This window comes from Rhinolophus hipposideros, assembly GCF_964194185.1.
Source record: "Rhinolophus hipposideros genome assembly, chromosome: 10".
Classification (NCBI taxonomy): Eukaryota; Metazoa; Chordata; class Mammalia; order Chiroptera; family Rhinolophidae; genus Rhinolophus; species Rhinolophus hipposideros.
The window spans coordinates 76,084,585-76,104,482 of NC_138056.1; the positions used below are offsets into that span (position 1 = coordinate 76,084,585).

At 34.5% G+C, this 19,898-nt stretch overlaps 1 protein-coding gene across 5 annotated transcripts in view; it reads left to right on the top strand.

The window, feature by feature from the left end:
- Positions 1 to 19,898, top strand: part of NPAT (nuclear protein, coactivator of histone transcription) — a 47,514-nt gene that overhangs the window by 18,491 nt on the left and 9,125 nt on the right. For 3 of the 5 annotated variants that reach the window (XM_081063915.1, XM_081063917.1, XM_081063914.1), the window contains 12 exons: positions 1,683 to 1,755; positions 3,376 to 3,416; positions 3,852 to 4,085; positions 5,178 to 5,259; positions 6,241 to 6,328; positions 7,168 to 7,259; positions 7,339 to 7,441; positions 13,621 to 13,717; positions 14,370 to 14,498; positions 16,558 to 18,225; positions 19,599 to 19,714; positions 19,790 to 19,898. In XM_081063915.1, the coding sequence (XP_080920041.1) occupies positions 1,683 to 1,755; positions 3,376 to 3,416; positions 3,852 to 4,085; positions 5,178 to 5,259; positions 6,241 to 6,328; positions 7,168 to 7,259; positions 7,339 to 7,441; positions 13,621 to 13,717; positions 14,370 to 14,498; positions 16,558 to 18,225; positions 19,599 to 19,714; positions 19,790 to 19,898 (2,832 nt within the window). The remainder of the gene's footprint in view (positions 1 to 1,682; positions 1,756 to 3,375; positions 3,417 to 3,851; positions 4,086 to 5,177; positions 5,260 to 6,240; positions 6,329 to 7,167; positions 7,260 to 7,338; positions 7,442 to 13,620; positions 13,718 to 14,369; positions 14,499 to 16,557; positions 18,226 to 19,598; positions 19,715 to 19,789) is intronic. The other 2 variants (XM_081063916.1, XM_081063918.1) reach the window with 1 other exon arrangement.

Sequence of the window (19,898 nt, forward strand, 5' to 3'; positions counted from 1 at the left end):
AGGCATTGCTGTGTGTTACAACATTTCAAACTAATATTTTAATTTAGTTCTTTGTAGTCTAAATCTGAACACAGGAACCAGTCATAAAATTCTGGCTTATATTGACTAGAATATAAAATAATACTTTCCTAAATTAATGTTTTAGGGAGAAAGTTAAAATTTGTTTTGTTTTCTAATATGATTATTTCCACAGAGTACAAATTAACAAAAGAATTAGTAGTAAGTAATTAGCATAAAATGATAACATGAAAAAGAAATAAGCTTAACATTTATTGAGTACTGTTCATAAAAAACATTGTGCTGAGTGTTTTCATGTTTTATCTTAGTCCTTAAAATAATCTAGTGAGAGGTGTTGATTGTTTAGACCCATTTTTAAGTATCAGAAAACAGGATTGGGAGGATAGGTGGCTCAGTTGGTTAGAACGTGAGCTCTGGGCAACAGGGTTACCTGTTTGACTCCCACATGGGCCAGCGAGCTGCGCCCTGTGCAACTAGAATGAAGACAGCAAGCTGCTGGTGAGCGGCCACTGAGCTCCCGGGCGACTGGATGGCTCAGTTGGTTGGAGTGCATGCACTCAACCACAAGCTTGCCAGTTTACCTCCCACAAGGGGTGGTGGGCTGCACCCCCTGCAACTAAGATTGAACAATGGCTCCAGATTGAACTGGACTTGGAGCTGAGCTGTGCCCTCCACAGCTAACATTGAAAGGACAACAACTTGACTTGGAGCTGATGGGTCCTAGAAAAAACACAATGTTCTCCAGTAAAGTCCTGGAAATACACACTGTTCCCCGATAAAGTCCTGTTCCCCTTCCCCAATAAAATCTTAAAACAAACAAACAAAAACATTTTAAAAAAGAAAACTGAGGATTAGAGAAGCCAGATAGATAACTTCTCCAAGATCACAAAACTAGAAACTATACAAAGTAATAGGCCTGGAAGTTCAGGTCCTGAATTTCATTTTTAATTCTTCAAGGTTACTTGATCTTTCTGCCCAAATCGTCTTTTCCCAAACTATATTAACTTACGGGAATGTTTAGAGTGTAAATGATATCAGAAACAATATGCTATTGTAATACGAGGTTTTATGTCCCACTATTATGTCAGGTAGCTTTCTCTGGATTGAGTTTTTATAAATACGTGGTCAAGATTTTAAATGTTTCCCATCGTGGTTTTAAAGCATATCCTAAAAAAGACTAATTAGTCCTCAGGAATTTTGGCTATAATTCGGAGTAAGATTTTTTTTTTAAGGGATTGCTAAGCATTTACAGTGATTTGGACATGAAAACATTGGATGTAGAAAACTAATTTCCACACTCAAGGAGTTCCATAACTTTTTTGATTACTTATTATAAGTCAATTTTTTAAATTCACTTTCAGATGTCACATGATGGCAAATAAAGCAAAGATTTAAAATAGTTTGACATTTTTTAATTCAAAGAAGATCCAAATTTTTGATCTACAAAAGCTTCAGAGATTTCACAAATGTCCATTTTGACGCATATTGTGTCTGATACTCATTGGCTTCAGAAAAAAAAGCAGCCTCTTATCTTTAGTTCCCAGCGTAATGTTAACAGCTGAGAGAAGAGTTTGTTTTCCTCATTCATTGTTTTCCTCTGTCTATTCAAATTAAATAATGAATTTTCTCCAACTGGGTTTATTAAGAAACTTTTCCTCTTTTAGAAACATCAACTCATGTCCCAGCAATTATGTCATCTCTGTGGAAGAAGTTAGACCATACACTTTCTCAGATCAGGTAATAAAAAGCTTATATAATAAGCTTATCAGAATGTGTATAATGATTTTGGGGTGTAAACATGTAAGAATCACTAAGTTTAAAAGCTTATGACTCACATGGTACGTTTATATAACACTAATTTTGAAATTACTCTCGAGGTTATTGATGTTTCTTTGTCTTTGATTGGAATAATTTGAAATATATTGCATACTTCAATAAAATGTTTAGAAATGAGAAAATTGAGACTTAATAGAAATGTTTAATGACACTCCCAAGTTCCCATAGCAATTTACAGACAGATCTCTGGCTAGAATACAAGTCTCATCCCAGACTCCTAATCCCAGTCCTCTGTGAATTCCCTTATGCATTTGCATGTTCATTACACACACAGAGAATTGATGTGTGGAATCCATGCCCTGCTGCTGCTTTTCTTGTAAAGAAACAAGTTTGAATAATAATACTTCTGGAATCTTCTATGTTTAGAATTTTCACATGGTACTATATTCACCTTATACCTAGATCACAACTTTGGAATGCCAGTTTCAGCATCCGTAGAAGGATGCCAGCCCTATTGATACCAATTTTGTAACATTTCTTATTTAACTGTACAGTGTGGTATGAAAACCTTGATTTCTTACCCTTTCTCCCAGAGCTACTACAAGTGAATACCCCACTTAAATTCATCAGGGGCCTCGTTCTCATTCCTCAATTTAAACTGCTAAAATGGCCCCAAATATCTTATATGTAACTGTATCGCATCTTACTTGCTAGTCTTTCCTTTATTCCCCTTTCCTGACTCTTGTGTTTTTTCCCCTTGCCAATAACCTTCAGTGACATTCACAATGTATTACCACCTATAAATACTTAGAAGTTATTGAGATATTTTATTGACAGGGTGTTACATAAAAAGAGAGGGCTCTTAGCCAGGTAGTCTCCAAGGTTGGTTTGTGTGTTATTGAAAATGCTTATTCAGTAAGTTTTGTGGTTCTTGTTGGTAGACATTTGACAGATTTCCTAAGACAGTGGCACAATGTCTGTGTGTTTACCAAATACATGGGTAACTCCAATTTATAGTACAAGGAGGATCAGCTTGTATTGTGAATTTTCTTACATGTTTGCTTTGCTCCTTTAGAGGTTGGATGAAATAATTTCAGTATGATAAAACCAGGATGTCCTTTGAAATCAGTTTTGGGATTCTGAAGTATTCATGGAGTCATATGTGAAATCAGAATTTCTTTTAATTATAGGAAGAATTAATCTTTTAATTATAATTAAAAGAATAATTGATAATTGTAAAATTTCATATGTATAGCTTTCTTAAATATATTGAGTTCCTAAAGTCAAGTCAAATTGTATTCTTAATGAGATGTCAAAGTTCTAATATATTGCATTAGATAAAATTGTGTGATAAACGTGATAAAATTGTGTGTGTGTTTGTTTATATGCCACTATTTTTCTACTAAAGCAAATAAGATTTTGTTACCCCTTACCCCACAAAAAAATGTGCTGTTCTTTTTTGTCTTAGAGATATCTGTTGCCTTTTAACTCAATTTATTTCAGGGGTGACTGCAAGTAAATCAGAGTATATCTTGGCAGTAGAAGATTTTTAATGTCTAACTACTTTGTTTTATTTGTTAGGAGTATGCAAAGTTCCCCAGGGTTTGCTGCCAATCAGAGAGGTTAGTATTCTACTTTAAATAATATTCAGAATTGCTTCAGACTCTATCAGAAGAACATTTTAATTAACACTACATGTGTGCTAAGTGTATATTTTGTTTAAACTACTGCTTTTCTAAGTATAGTTATCATTTTAGGAACTAATATTTGCATTGTAAAAATATGCATTTTTAAGTACTCCCTGTTTAAATTTGATTTCTAATTTTTGGAGGTGTTATCAGTATGAATTACTACAAAAGAAACATACTTTTAGATTTATAAAATTTTAGTGTACTCATTTCAGTTTCTTAAGACTTTATCATATAAACTAAGTTGATGTTTTTCATCAGTCTATAGATCTAACGTGTTAAATAATAGCATATGTATCATGTAAACTTCTTAAAATCCCCAAACAACTCTGACATTGAGTTAATTTTTTAAATGCTCATATATTTCAGCCCGAACAAGAAGTGGGATTGCAGAAATCAAACGGCAGAGAAGGCTTGCATCTCAAACAGCTCCCGTCAATTCAGAGTTGCTGACTTTACCGTATCTTTCAGGACAGTTTACTACTGCTACTACTGCTCCTTTGACAGCTACACAAGTTATTCGGCCAATTAGCCAAACTTCAATTCCATTGAGGTCAAATTTTGTGGTAGTTAACCATTCACAGTCACAAGACACTGTGACCAGTAAGTTTAAATTTTACTCTCATAAATTTTGTTTCTAATCAAATTGTATGAATGAGATGATATACTAATGTCTTTATTCTCGTGGTATAAAATTATAGCAAAGAAAAGATGAGAGAAACAGACTTCAGGTAAATTTGCCATGAAATAGGTATACTATTAAATCTATGAGTCAGTTTTATCTAGGATTCTTATTTCTATTCTAACTGAAGTTCAACCTTGAGCTTTGTTCTAATTCTGATTTTCTACATTAATAGAAAAGACCGTTGTATTTGATTTTTAAAGGAATACACATATTCCACCACCTCCTTATTTTTGTTCATCGTAGTCTGCCCTCCTATTCACATCCATCTCTACACATTGAAAATCCTTCATACTCCGGGCTGAATCTTAGAGTTCTAGGGATAAACTTAGAAATCATCTTAGATACATCTTGCTTATTGTATACTTGAAACTTTTGAAAACACATGATATTAAGGGGCAAGAAGCAAGTTAATAGCGGAGTTGGAATTAGAATTGAGGTGCCAGCTCTCTGTTTGTAGTGCAGTCTTTTTTCTCTTTCGTGCAGCTAAAATTTATTGCCATCCATTACATTCTCCCTCATTTCCATCTTTTCTCCAACTATTTTTATACCTTTGGGTTAAAAACACTTAGTATTACCATGTACACTATAGTATACACTTAGTTTATACTTCTTACAATTCTTCTATTCTGCCATGTTATTTTTTGTTGAGCCTGTACTATACTTTGTGTTTTATTGCAAAATATTAAGTTATAGATGCTATATTTTATTCACCTTATATCTTCTACAGTGCCTTGCATGTGGCAGCACTCAGTGTATGCTAATTGAATTTAATAAAAAATTTTGCGGGGTGGCCGGTTAGTTCAGTTGGTTAGAGCAGGGTGCTAATAACACCAAGGTTGCCGGTTCAAACCCTGCATGGTCCACTGTGAGGAAAATAAATAAATAAGTAAGTAAGTAAGTAAAATAAAATCTTAAAAAAGTTCTTTTTGCATTACTACTTATTCTGTTAATTCAAGTTAAGAATACTATTCAGTTTCCTTGACTTACTGCTTTGTTTTTTTGAAATACAGCTGGAGAGCCTTTAAATATCATTCCTGGTCCTCAGGAGAAGAAAACTCATGCCAGTTTAATGTCTCCTGGTAGACGCAAAAGGTAAATGCTTTTTAAAATAAAAGGACAAGTTTCCAAAACTTAGAAGAAGAAAAAATGATTGATGCCAGCATATTTACATAAATTTAAATAAATTTAAGATTGGATTAAGTTCTTGGGACAACTATTATATCCATTCCAAAACACATTTTTTTCACATTATCACCTCTGCAAAATCAGATTGTATCTTATAATGGCATATCACTGTTTCATTGGAAATATATTTTTTTCTGTTGTGGTACAGAAATTTATATCTTAAAATTGATGTTCTCTCAAATTTTTTGGAAATAAACGTTTTCTAAATACATATATGTAAAACTAGCATGTTTCAGGGTCTATAAAAACATATTTAAAGTCCTCAATCAATTGTTAGAGATCTTTTCAGGGACAGTCTGAGCAAAGTTCTTGCCATCCTACTTAGCCCATGTATATTTGTTTGAAGGATATTTCAGAAACGAGGGCTAATAGTTTAAAATGGTTTTGTTTATTTTTTCCTGTTTTCTCAACTACCATGGCAAGGGTGTTTTTGTGGGAATTTTTACCAGATTTTCTCTCATTCAAGGCTAACCTCAGCCTCCTTTATGGCAAGTTTCCTCACTGAACCTCATAAAATAGTAAAACAACTATAATAATACCTAACATTTATAGGAACCTTGACCTTTTTATAAAGTCTTTACGGATACTTTATTTCAAGTTTTTCATAAACCCAATAATGCAGTTGGTTTTATCCCATTATAAAGTGGGTCAGAGGGTCATAGCTTACCTTGCTACAGACCACATAGCTAATAGGTGGTAAAGCAACCTCAAATTCATTCCTTAATTCGTGTCTAATAATGCTTTTCTACTCTACTGCCCTTTGTTCCTACCACAAATCAAGAAAATACCTATTCTACCAAGGTCTTAAGATTTATGTCGGTATATATAATTATCAGTGAATCTGTTAATCATAGTAGTTAAAAGCCAAGCTTTTAAACTGTGTTTCAGTGAATCTCAAAGGAAAAGTATTACTTTGTCTGGGCCTCAGTCAACGATACGGAATTTCCAGGATCCAAATGCATTTGCAGTAGAAAAAGTAAGTGACACTCCCAAACTCTGCAACTTGCGATATTTCTGAGTTTTAAAATACTAATATATATACCAAGTGTGTGTGTGTATGTGTGTGTGTATGCGCGCGTGTGTAGTATACACCGGCGGTGCCAAAAAAATGTATACACATTTTAAGAGATGTTAACACGATGTCAGCATTGCTCAAGCAGTAGTTCGCTGTAATCAGGTGCTGATGGTAACCATTGAGCACCTCTTGTAATTGCAGAAGTCGAACATGACTTGCAGTCATCTTGTGTTATCAGTATTTATTAATACAGTTTTTTCCTTTTTAAAGTTTGTATACATTTTTTTGGCACCCTCTATATATACTATGTGAGAGAGAGAGGGAGAGTGTGTGTGTGTGTCTGTGTGTATGTATGTAATACAGTATTTCTATAAGACTGCAGGGGAATTGCCTTGGGATAGATGGTGGAGAAGTTTAACAGGAGACAGTTCATTCAGAATACATAACATGTGCAGTCGCACCAAGTAAGAAACAGCTGTATGTTTAGGAAATAGTAAGTACGTTGTTGGATTACATAACAGATCCTTTTATGGAGTCATATTATTAAAAACCTCGTATGAAAAGCTAAAGAGTTTGGAATTGTCTTCTGTAATCAGTGAAGGAAGAGTTGGTGAAGGATCTGTGAAAACACTTGGCAATTGTAAAATGTATTCAAGTGTTAATATAGAGTGGGCTACCATAACTTCTGAATTTCCACCCAGATTTGTTAAAACTACCCAGCTTCTAATAATTGATTCTTTCAAAATAATTAAACATAATATTCTATCTATCCTTTTGCTAATGTTGACATTCTTTTCCAGCAAATGGTTATTGAAAATGCACGAGAAAAAATACTAAGCAATAAATCTCTTCAAGAAAAGCTTGCAGAAAACATTAATAAATTTTTGACTAGGTAAGCTATTGTGTTTAAAATACCTAATTGTTTTTGCCTAATTAAGAACTACATTAAAATTTTTCCTTCTGTACTCCAGTGACAACAATATTGCTCAAGCGCCAAAGCAGACAGATAGCAACCAGAGACTGGTTGCTGCTACTGAACCAGAGACTTCAATTGATGAACTCCTGGGACTTCAGGTATGGGGTGGGGTGTCTGTGTGGAGTACATAAACTCACAGTTAAAGTTCATGGTATTTTGCTTTCATTCAAAACCATTGTCAACAGATTATGGAGAATATATCAAATTATTTAAAATAATAATATATAGATTTCCTTTATTACCCAAGTGTAATCTGTTCCTGAAACTATGTTAGATAGTGAAATTTCAAATAGTCAAAATTCATTACACCCATAACACCACATAACGATGTTTTGGTCAACGACAGACCGCTTGTATGAAGGTGGTCCTATAAGATTACTAATGGAACTAAATTTTCTATAAGAAATGGAAGGATATTGGTTTAGGAGGAATTTTTTTTTTTTCTGACAAAAGCAATAACTGTGGAGCCTGGCAATAGATTTCCTCTCACTCACAGCACCTCAATTTTAAGTGTACAGGTTATATCCCAATCAGTCGGCCAATGACTTCATTTAGCACAGAGGAGCCTGTCCCCAGCGCTACATATTCAGAGGGTGCTAGAGCCGTCCCAGGTGTAGCATGATGGTCTTCAGAATACATTGTTGTAATTCTTTGTTGAGCACCTAAGATCTTGTACTAGGATCCAGGTCCACAGAAATATTAAGTGTCACTGCCACTTTGGTAAAAGCCTTCTGTGGTAGTGTGGAGCCAGTCTGTCCCTGTACTTTGGAAATATTTTCAGGTTGTAATGATGTGAAGCATAGATAAGTTTTATTTCTTCCATCAATTCAATGCCAGAGAGAGCCGTTTGTGCCAGATAGGGTTAGTGGAACCAAAAACAAATTTCCAAAGTCAAAGTATTGAATCCTCAGTACTATACCCGCTCCATGTTAAAAACACCCTCTAGTTTATGACTACCACGAAGTTCCTTAATCTAACCACTAATCCAACACACAGTAGCCAAAACCACATCGCCATGATAGTCCCCTATATGTTGCTTTACCACTTCATCTTGATTTCTTATTCCTACTGATCTTTAGGCCACCTTTCACTCCCTCCTGACAGTCACGATAATGGAGATCTATGCCTTACTCAGACGGTTTCTCCTCCGTATTTCCAACCAGCCTAGACCACATCCCTGTTCATGGAGCAGCTTTGGCAGCTTCGATGTTCTATTTCTGACCCTGTCAGAAGGAAGCAGTAGGGGGGCAGGGGGGCTCGTGGGACAGTGTTTATAAAGTCTACAGTAGTATACAGCAATGCCTTAGGCCTTCACATTTACTCAGCACTTACTGACTCACCCAGAACAACTTCCAGTCTTGCAAGTTACATTCATGCTGAATGCTATATACAAGTGTACCATTTTTTTTTTATCTCGGAGACCCAATTTTTACAGTACCTTTTGTATGTATAGAAACACAAATACCATTGTGTTAAAATTGCCTACAGTATTCAGTACAATAACATGCTATACAGGTTTGTAACCTAGGAGCAAATGGCTACACCATATAGCCTGTGTGTATAGTAGGCTCTACCATCTAGGTTTGTGTAAGTACACACTGTGATGTTCACACAACAATGAAATGAACTAACGATGCATTTCTCAGAACATATCCTATTGTTCAGCGACACATGACTTTAGTTTTTCCAGTTTTATTGAAAAATGATTAATATACATTAAGTATAAGTTTAAGGCAAGGAGCACGGTAGTTTGATTTACATATATTAAAATTGCATTATTTAAATAATAAAAGTAATGACATTCCTAACCCATCTAATAACTAACCAACTCTTTCAGACATCAGTAAAATACTTCTATATCCATTCAACAATCAGTTGTAGATTTTACGTATTTAATACTTAAAGATTCATTAGTGGGTGTATTTGTACAATAAGCAGCAGTTTTGTAGTGTATACATAATAAATTTTCTCTACACTGCTACAAACTATAAAAATATAAAGAAACAAGTATTATGTTCAAGTTATATAAGGAATCCAAGTAATAGTTAACAAAATAAAATGAACAAGAGAAAAGAAATAAAATTTTTTTATAAAAGAAAGATTACTAACTAAATGAATAATGTGTGAAATTTACTATGAAGAGAAGGAAGATAGGGGATATACTCTCTGTTGCTATTCAGCAATAATGAAGGTGAAAGTGAAAACTGGTAAAGGAAGACTTTAACAATATATGTTTTAAGCTTTGTCCATGTGCAAATATTCTTTTTGAAGAGCAGCTGAGAGTGTGACTGCAGCACACACTTTTATTTGGACTGTCAGGTGATACGATCATTTTTGTTGCCGTGCCAACAAAATGAATTCATTATAGCAGGTTTTCTTTCAGATGATAAATTCTGTGGAATACCAGTGAGTTTCTTTTGTTTTGTTTTGTTTTTTTGTCGGTTCCTTCAGAATACTTGAAGAACTTTTTTGGTATATTTACCCATTGTGAAATTCAGTAAATTTATCTACCAATACTACTTTAAAAAGCCTCTTCTATTTTAATGTCGAACAAATACATATTGCCTATTCTAAACTTTTATAGTCTTGAATTCCTTGCTTATATTTTCCCCACAAAAACATCAGACATCAGGTGGTTACGTAATCACAGCACTCTGCTAGATACTGGGAGAGATTATATGAAAGTGAAGACACAACCCTCTGCTCTTGATTGTTTATAATACTGTATAGTATTTGGGAAAAGTTAAGAACTCAGATTTAAATAACTTTTTAAAACAATAGCAATACATAATACCTAAGTGAATAGTATATGCATCAGCTTCACTAAGAAGTGAACAGCCAGTTATACAAATAGGTAAAGTAGGAATTTTGAAAATACCTGCTTGTTACAAGTATCATTAAAGAAAATTAAAAGGCAAATCATCAACTTGGAGAAAATATTCATAATACACACCTGGCAAAGAGTTTGTATCCAGAGTATATAAAGATAATAAAAAATAAACCATACCATTTTAAAAAATAGGTGAAAGACCGGAGCAGACAAGGAAGATTCGGGAATGGCCAATAAGCCCATGAAAAGATACTCAACATTATTTGTCATTTGGAAAATGAAAGTTAATACAATGAGATGCCACTGCACACTCATTAGAATGGCTAAAATAAAAAATCTGACACCTACCCAATGTTGGCAAGGATGTGAAACAACTAGAACACTGAAAAATTGCTGGTGGAGGATGTAAAATACAGCCAGTTTGGAAAACAGATAATTTCTTACAAAGTTATGTATACACCTACCTTGTGACCTGGCAGTGACTACTAGGTTTTTACCCTAAAGAAAACAAATATGTTCACAAAAAAACAAGAATATTCATATCAGCTTTGTTCATAACATACAAACACTGAGAGCAAATGAAATAAATGTCCATCAACAAAAAGAAATAAATTTTGACATGGTCATAAAATGGAATACTACTGAACAATAGAAAAAATGCGCTACTAATACACATAAAAACAGTGGGTGAATCTCAAAAAGTTATGTTGATCAAAGAGGGTAGACATAAAAGAACTATATTGTATGGTTCCATTAAATAAAGTTCTAAAACAGGCAACACAAATTTACTGATAGAAATTGTTGCCTGAATGAGGGTAAGGAGAGTGATTTGCCAAGGGGAGGTTTTCTCTGGAAAGGGGAATGGTGTATGGATGTGTGAATTCCTTGGGATGGGAATGTTCTACATTCTAATTTTGAGTGGGGTGATGGTAGGAGGTCCTTATAGTCGTCAAAGCTCATTGAACTGTGGACCTAAGATCTGTGTATTTTATTGTCTGTAAATTATACCTTGCATTTAAAAAATATTTACAAGTTGAATTTGTAAGTACATTTGGAACGTGTATTTCAGGATTTTTTGGAAAGTTTAGAATAAAATGAGAGATTTACTAGAAAAGTGTGTTTCTTCAACAATAACTTTTATAAGGTTATGGTGCACCATTTCATAGTTTAACATTGGATTCTTGACTTGACATATACATTACTGTAAATTTCCAGGTTCATGGATATGTAAATATTTGTTCAAGCTCCTGATTTCTCCTAAATCACATTTCATCAAGAATCGTTGATGTTCTCTTTACATCCTCAAAATCCAATTTAATTGGTTCTTTAACTTCAAATAATTTCTTTTTTCATTTTGTGGCCATTTTTATTTAAAAACCCAACTTTATATCACTTTTGAGAGTTCCACTTTACCTCTTGCTCCACATTCATTTCCTTTCCCATGGGATTCAAATGTATTCTTCACCAAAATTGAAGAATTTGCAGAATGATGTATAGATAACTGAAATTGAGATTTTTAAATCTCCAACTATAAACGGAGAGTAAATAAATGCTCCTAGCCAGAAGACTAAAATTTCTTTGAAATACAATATTTTAGCTGAAAATATTCTATCAGTTTTGCTTTTTATTCTATTAATATATTCCTGTTTGTTTTATTTTTAACAAAATTTCTTAAGTGTTCATTAAAATTTATGCAATTGAAAAATACATCATTTTTATCCAGCTAACTTTGCACACTTTCTAACATACTATTCCAGCTCCAGTGTGAGAACTATCAATCTACTGGGTTGAATTTCACAGGAAACGTGGTGGTGTTTTACCCCAGTAGCTTGTAAGCGTGAGAAATCTCAGCACTCCTGCTGACTGTTCATGGGTAGGGTATATACATTTTACCCCATGGCTCCACACTAGTTTTGAATGAGTTATTTTAAAGTGTGTGTTCAGCATCATTCCATTTAAATCATTGTGGTCTCCAAAGAAAGTTCAGGTGTCCAGTAAACATGGAAATATATTCAATTCAAAAATAAATGTAAATTAAGACAACAGATTACTTTTACTTAATTAGACCAGTAATGCTTAAAAATTGCTAATACCCATTATTTGTAAGAACGTGCACATTTTTACACAGAATAGGCATCCTTACAGTGTCTTTGGAAGGCTGTTAGAAGTAGTTCTCAAAATTTTAAATCTGTATATCTTTTCCACTGAGAAGAATTTGTTTCATTGAAGCATTATGTGGCATAGTTATGCAAACAAAAATGTTTGTATGTCTGCTACAAAGGGGTTCCTTCCCTTTAAAACATAATGAATTAAACATTTAATTTTGTACTCTAATACTAAAAAGACAATATAGGGAATTTTTAAAAAGTGTAAACCCACAAGGATAAAGAACAGGACAGGATAGAGAAAAGTTTTTTTGGAAGTTAAAATGGGCAAGTGGTATCTGACTTGGCAGCAAAGGCAAAGGTGAAATAAAAGCCACTTTACAACCAGAAGCCCCGAAAGGCCCGTCACCAGTACTTCTTAAAGTAAAGATAAGGCTTTGACAAATAGGATAAAGTGCAAAATTCAGGAAGTGGTTAAACTCCGTATTTTCTCCCCGTTCCACACTGTCCCCCAGAAACACTATTGTCAGTCATAAACTCTCTCAGGAAGAAATCTTAACTCAAAAGAAAAACACTAAACGTAGAGGTGGTTTTGTAAGCTTATTCTACAGCGTAGATTGTAGTTGCTCCCACCATTATTAGCACAGTCTTCAGGTAGCTTTTGGCATGCTGCTTTTAAACATGAGCAGACAGGCAAATATTTGAAGAAAGCATTTAATATAAAAAGACCAAAGTAGATAGGTAAAAGGGGTAAGATAGATTTATATCGGAGGACCTAGGAAGCCATGTACAATAAGCTAATGTGAAAAGAGAAAAACAGATTAAAGAACATAATAACACCAAACTCATAGAAAAAGATCAGATTTATGGTTACCAGAGGCAAGTGGGGAATTGGATGAAGGTAGTCAAGAGATAGAAACTTCCAGCTCTAGAATAAAGTAAGAACTGGAGGTGTGAGTACAACATGGTAACTGTAGTTAACACTGCTGTATGGTATTTTTGAGAATAGATCCTAAGTGGTCTCACAAGGAAAAACAAAACAAAACATTTTTTTCTCTTTCATTTAATCTATATGAGATGATGGATGTTAACTTACCGTGGTAATCATTTTACAGTATATATGTAGGTGGAGTCATTATGCTATACACTTGAAATTTATAAAGTGCTGTATGTTAAGTAAAAAACCATTCTTAACATACAGCAGTGTATAAATTTTATTTTGTATTTATATACATATATAGTGCCTATGTTCATTTTATTTTAATGTTTGGGAATGTAGTTTTTTGCTGGTATCAAACCATATTAATTCAATTAGGATAACTTTTCTTCCCCCCGCCCCCAGAGTGAAATCCACATGTCTGAAGAAGCTATACAGGATATATTGGAACAGACAGAATCTGATCCAGCATTTCAGGCACTCTTTGATCTCTTTGACTATGGTAAGAAGACCATTTCTTTCAAGGCAGTTAGAAGAAAAAGTTTCTCCAGTTGTTTTGGAAGCTTAACCAGAGTGAAACAGCATTCCCCAGAGCATCTGAAAAAAGTTGCTAATTTTCATTAAACGTGGATATGAAAGGGGTTTTTGTTTTGTTTTTGCTTAAAGAAACTTTAGCTAGCTGTAAAAATGGAGGATCGTTTTGTGATTTGTTTTTGTGGGCATTTTTGCCAGTCAACGCAAATTTTTGAAGTCTACTACTATACATACATTATATTAAACATAGTTGGGTAAACAAAAGGAATACAAAAAATTGGCCATTTCCCTCAATATGGCCTAGTGCAATAATTCCCAAAGTGCAGTCTCCCAATCATCAGTATCAGCGTTATCTGAGAACATGTTAAAAATGCAAATTTTTGGACCCCCTCCCCCCACAGGTGGTTTCTGGTAGGCTACAGTTTAAGAACCACCAGTGTAATGGAAAAATCTTTTTACTTGTTAGTGATGTACAAGGCAACATATTAAAAACATCCAAAAGACCATAATTAAAACCAAAGTTTAACTAACATTTGCTTGACCACTGTCAAGCTGCATTAGTTGATGCTTATTTTTATTTTGGTCATTTAACCAATTGTTTCCCTGTTCCCTTTTAACAGGTAAAACAAAGAATAATAAAAATATATCACAAGGCATTTCCAGTCAGCATATGGAAACCAATCCCAATGTAGTCTTAGCAGATGAAACTAATCTAGCAGTTAAAGGTTCTTTTAAAACAGAAGAATCTGGTAAGAATTTGACTTTGTTAATATCATCAATCCAAATCCTAATGTCAGTCTCTTCATTAGAAAAAAATAAAAAGAAAATTATTCCCAAGCCTTTAGTACTTTGATTAAAAGGTGAGTTTTTAGTACTTACTCTTTCATGATAGAATAGATTCTCGACCTGCAAAATTTGTTATTAATAGTGTTGACCAATTCAATAAAAGTATACCATTTAACATAATTTTTGGGCCACAAATTCAAATCCCTAATATATAAGGTTGATGTTTGATATTAATCATTCAGTCTAGTAAGTTAGCTAACTGCTCAGTATATCTTACTTCTTTAGAGGAAATTATATGTGATAGTCTTGAATTACGGATTTTATGGATATTCCTATGTGTCTACTAAGTCAGTTCTTTATATTTCTGCCTCCCATGGAGTACCAGTATGGCACAGAATTGCCTGACAATAACCACTTATTGAATGAGAGAAAGCAGTGAATACGTCAGTCTTAGATTTTTTAAATATTCGCCAATTTTCTTTAAATTTTACTTTTGTGAAATATAACACGTATAGGAGTGCACAATAAAAAATGTATATAGCTCATTGAATTAAAATCCAGTGAATACCATATAACCATCTCTCAAGTCAAAAAATAGAACACTGCCAGCACTACCAAAACCTCTCTTCATAGCCCTTCCCATTCAATATTTCCTCCATCCCTGTTCCTCATAGATAACCATTATCCTGGCTTCTGTTGCATTACCCTAGAATCTCACACTTCTTGCTAAACTTTATGAATCTTTAGTACCACCTCTGTCTATTTCTGTCTATAGCAAGCTATGCCAAAATAATCTTTTCTGCTGATCTGTTTTCAACTGTCATTACACCCTTCAGCCCCTCACAACCCTGATGGCTTCCAAGTTTCATACCATGTCTTTCAAAAACTAGTTTTGGAGTATTTCAGACTACATTCCTACTTTGAGTCCTCTACATATACCTAAACCCAATTTTCTATTTCTTAGGTTGAATTACAGTGGGTGTGTCTTTCTTACTATGTGTTATAACTGCTTCAATTAGGCTCTATCCTGCGCAAAACAAAACTTGAAATCCTGTTTTCTCAGAAGGTCTTCCACTTCATTGAAACTGTCTACCACTGAATTTATTTGGCCTGGATGTAATTTCTACTAATCTCCCCACAATAAGGATTCAAATGTGCTGTGAATATTATGTTACCAGTGTCACATTAACAGAATTATGTGATAGTTGATAAATATTTTCTGGATTTTTCCCTATATTTTTTCGTATTGTTAATTGTTACTGTTTTTCTGTCCTAAACTGTGAGTGCTGTTTGACACAGTTTATCAGTGTTATTTTCTGAAATGCCCTTTCTTATTCCAACCATCCCACTTTTATTTTTCAAAGATCTTTTCATATTAAACCTCCCTTATAACACTTTCTCACTTCCCCAGGCAGAAAGAGGCACCTTTTCTCCTCTGCTTTTATAGTTTTTACCATGGTTTATTATGACTTTCTGTTCTGTATCTGCTTCCCTTACTAGCCAGATTTCTCCAAGGTCAGTCATCTCTATGTTCCAGTACCAGTCATACGCTTGATCTTCAGTAAACGTGTGTTGAATATTAAACAGTACACATCAGAGGTTGATCATGTAAAATGTACTTGACCCCATTTCACCTTTAAGAACGTATCAGATAAAGTAAGGTCAACTGAGATGGTAAAAGTTGAACAGCCAGGTGTTTTTAAAAAAAAAAAAAACGACATGTTAGAGCCAGATTTTTTACATATTGGTAAATATTAGATGCTCTTAAACCTATATACTTTTTTCTCCATTGTGTCATCTGTTTTCCAAGAAGCTTGAAAAACATTGGCACTGTTTAAAAAGGTATCAGTAATAATAAAGTGTTTAATACTCAGAAAGGGGGTCAGACCATTTATCAGACTTCAACTTACTGGTATGTCAATGATTAGTTACTTCGTTAGCTAAATAGGTTTTACAGTAAAGATGATACTTCAGAAGCAGTATATACTCACCAGATCTTTCTGTCATCCTAATGTTTTGCAGATGATCAATCTGGTCAACCCCCAAGTACATCTTATCAAAATGAAGACACATCAAATGCCTTGAAGAATGGCAACAACCATGATGAGCTCAGACAAGAAGCCCAGGAACATTTTTCCCAGATAAGCTCTAGCGTCCAGAAAAAGCCCTTCAAAACAGTTGTACCTACTGAACAGAAGTGTAACCTTGATGTTACCTTTGAGTCTGTGCCTAATTTGAATGATTTTAACCAAAGAGTAAATTCTGATGCTGAATGTAATCAGCATTGTGCCGAGTTATACACTAGTCAGATGTCCCCTGAAACTGAAATGGCTGTGGAAGTTGAAAAGAATTCTTTGTCTCCGCATGTGCCCAATGAGCCTCGATTGCAGCCTGATCAGTCTGAAACACAAGTAGCTTCATTTGTTTCCCTTGGTGGTGAAACTAACAACGAAAACTTAATTCTCTCTGGGAAAAGTTCTCAACTCTTATCCCAAAATATACCATTAACTGCAAAGCCATCTAAAATGAGTCAATTTTGTGAAAGTTCTAACGATACAGGAAGACTTAAAACAAATTTCCACGGTTCCAAGTCACCAGATTCTAGAGAAATTCACCAGAGTAAAATTGAAATCAGTAATGTATTACCACTTACATCACAACAACTTTCAGATTGCCAAGATAATTCTTCACTTCAAAGTAAAATATTACCTATATCTGTTGAAACTTCAGGTTTAAATATATCTGAACAAGAAGTAGAAATTCATCTTGGAAATTCAATATCTTCAATTAAAGAACAATCTAAAGATTGTTTAATTGTTGAGTTGAATCCTTCAGACCATGAAACTCAGCCCTCCAACTCTGAGAAAGTTGCTTTGGATTCACAAGAGCCTTCATCTTCTGTAAAAGAAGATAGAGATGGTATTTTTCTCTCTTTAGGTGAAAATAACTGTGGGGAAGTTGCACTGATGCCACCAGAAGGTACTCTTATAGATGACAGACATTCTCTTCCTGCAGAATCTGTGTGTTCTTCAGTGGTGGATTCTCACTCCGAGTCCCAAAATACTAGTGATAAAGCTGCTAGCAACAACTCAACAGAGATAGATGGGTCAAATATTGTGTCTCTCAAAATTATAATCAGTGATGATCCATTTGTTTCTGCAGATACTGAACTTAACAGTGCTGTTTCTAGTATCAGTGGAGAAAACTTGCCGACTATAATTTTGTCTTCTGCAAAATCACCTGCCAAAAATGCAGAATTAGTTAAATGCCTGTCTTCAGAAGAAACTCCAGGTGCTGTCGCATCTGCTGAAGGAAGGAGGGATTCAGCCTTAGTGGAACAGAGCCTTTTAGTGCTCAAACCTGAAGACTCTGCAGTAAACAACACTCAAAATGAAGAAAGCATTGCTTTTTCAGCCAGTGTTACACCATGTGTTTCCAAGGACGGAGGGTACATACAGTTGATGCCAGCTACAAGCACATCTTTTGGCAATTCAAATAACATTCTGATAGCTACCTGTATGACTGATCCAACAGCCTTAGGAACAACTGTCAGTCAGTCTAATGTTGTGGTATTGCCTGGGAATTCTGCACCTCTGACTGCCCAGCCTCCACCACCTCAATTACAGACACCACCACGGTCAAACAGTGTATTTGCTGTCAACCAGGCTGTGTCACCCAACTTTTCACAAGGTAACTTTAAGAACATACCGAAGTTTATTTCCCTGGACTGGGCTCTAATTTCTCTTGTGTATGCAGTTATTGACTAGGAGGTAGTAAGTCATAAATAGATGTTAATCTGAGAAAAGATTCTGAAATTTGTGATTATATCTCTTTAGCTAATTAATTCATTCAAACCTATTTTTAAATTTGGTAAGCTATGGAAGTCAGTGGTTTACTTTTTTGCATTTTTTTTCACAATTCCCAATCCATATGCTAAGGTACAAAAGAGAGAAAGACAGGCTAATTTATCAAATAGCTATTATAGTCTTTATTTTCAAGGAATTCATTATCTCTTTGGATACACTTTGAAGACACAACTTGAATTTCTCCCTTCATAAAACCCATTGTAATTTCTCATTGTCTTCCACCTTCTAGGAACTGATCTCTGTCTTTAGAATTCTTTGTTTATAGGAGCACTTGTGGCATGTATTACATAGTGATTGACATGTCTGTCATTTTGGTTATTTTTGACTTTCTGTTCCTTGAAGATAAGAGCTTATGGCACATTCATCTACATTTCCTTATATACTGGTTCGCAACCTTCTTCCCCCTCTTTTTTACATTATAGGCATACTGTTAAATCTGATTAAGTATCAGCAATTAAGTAGTAAGCCTGATGAATCTGTTTCTAGTGTTGTTTCAAATAAGATAAAGCAGGGGTCAGAATTGGCAGAGAATGTGGAACTTGAGGTGAAGCTTAGAGACATAAGGTAGTATTTGGATTAATAGGAAGGAAGTCTTAAGCAGCACACATGTAGGTAGATATTTGAGAGACTGAAGTAAGTATTCATGAAAGTGAGATCAACCTACCAGGAGCAGTTAGTGAATGTCTCTGGGAAAGATTCGTTTACGGAGCAGAGCTAAATGATGATAGCTACAGACTATTGTTGACTCCTAAAGACCACATAAGCATTGTGATTTCTGCCCCCAACTATAGTTTTGATTGGTTGCTCACTTACTTGGACCCTTTTTGACCAATAACATTGAAATAATAGGTGGGGGTTGTGAATAAGTCTTAGGCTGTTAACATTCAGCTGGGACCCTAATCTTAAGCAGTTTCACTATTCTTTCTAGAGGATTCAAAATAGAACTGCAATACGATCTCTTGGCTATAGTCTTATGCTTATGATATTTATCTCGACTAAATGCCCTAAGACGAATACTCAAATTGACTGTTTTCAACTTGTTAGCTTTGCTGTTTGTCCTAAATTAATTTTTTTAAAAGAGTAGATTGTAAAGGAAACAGGATTATAATTTTAGAGAATTCATTTCAAGTTGTTAAATCTTTTGATGTCTTGAGTTTATGAGAGAAAATCTTATTTTGAGATTTTTTTTTCCCCCAGGATCTGCCATCATAATTGCTTCTCCTGTCCAACCTGTACTCCAAGGAATGGTAGGAATGATTCCTGTATCTGTGGTGGGACAGAATGGAAATACATTTTCTGCTCCTCCTCAGCAGGTAAGATTTATGAACTAAAAATGGTGCAGTGATACTTCTCAAACATAGTATAATTGATGGCATCTTCTCTTTTAGATCCTTCATATGCCTTTGGCAGCACCTGTATGCAATAGAAGTATCCCTCAATTCCCCATCCCTCCAAAATCTCAGAAGACCCAGGGACTAAGAAATAAGCCTTGTACAG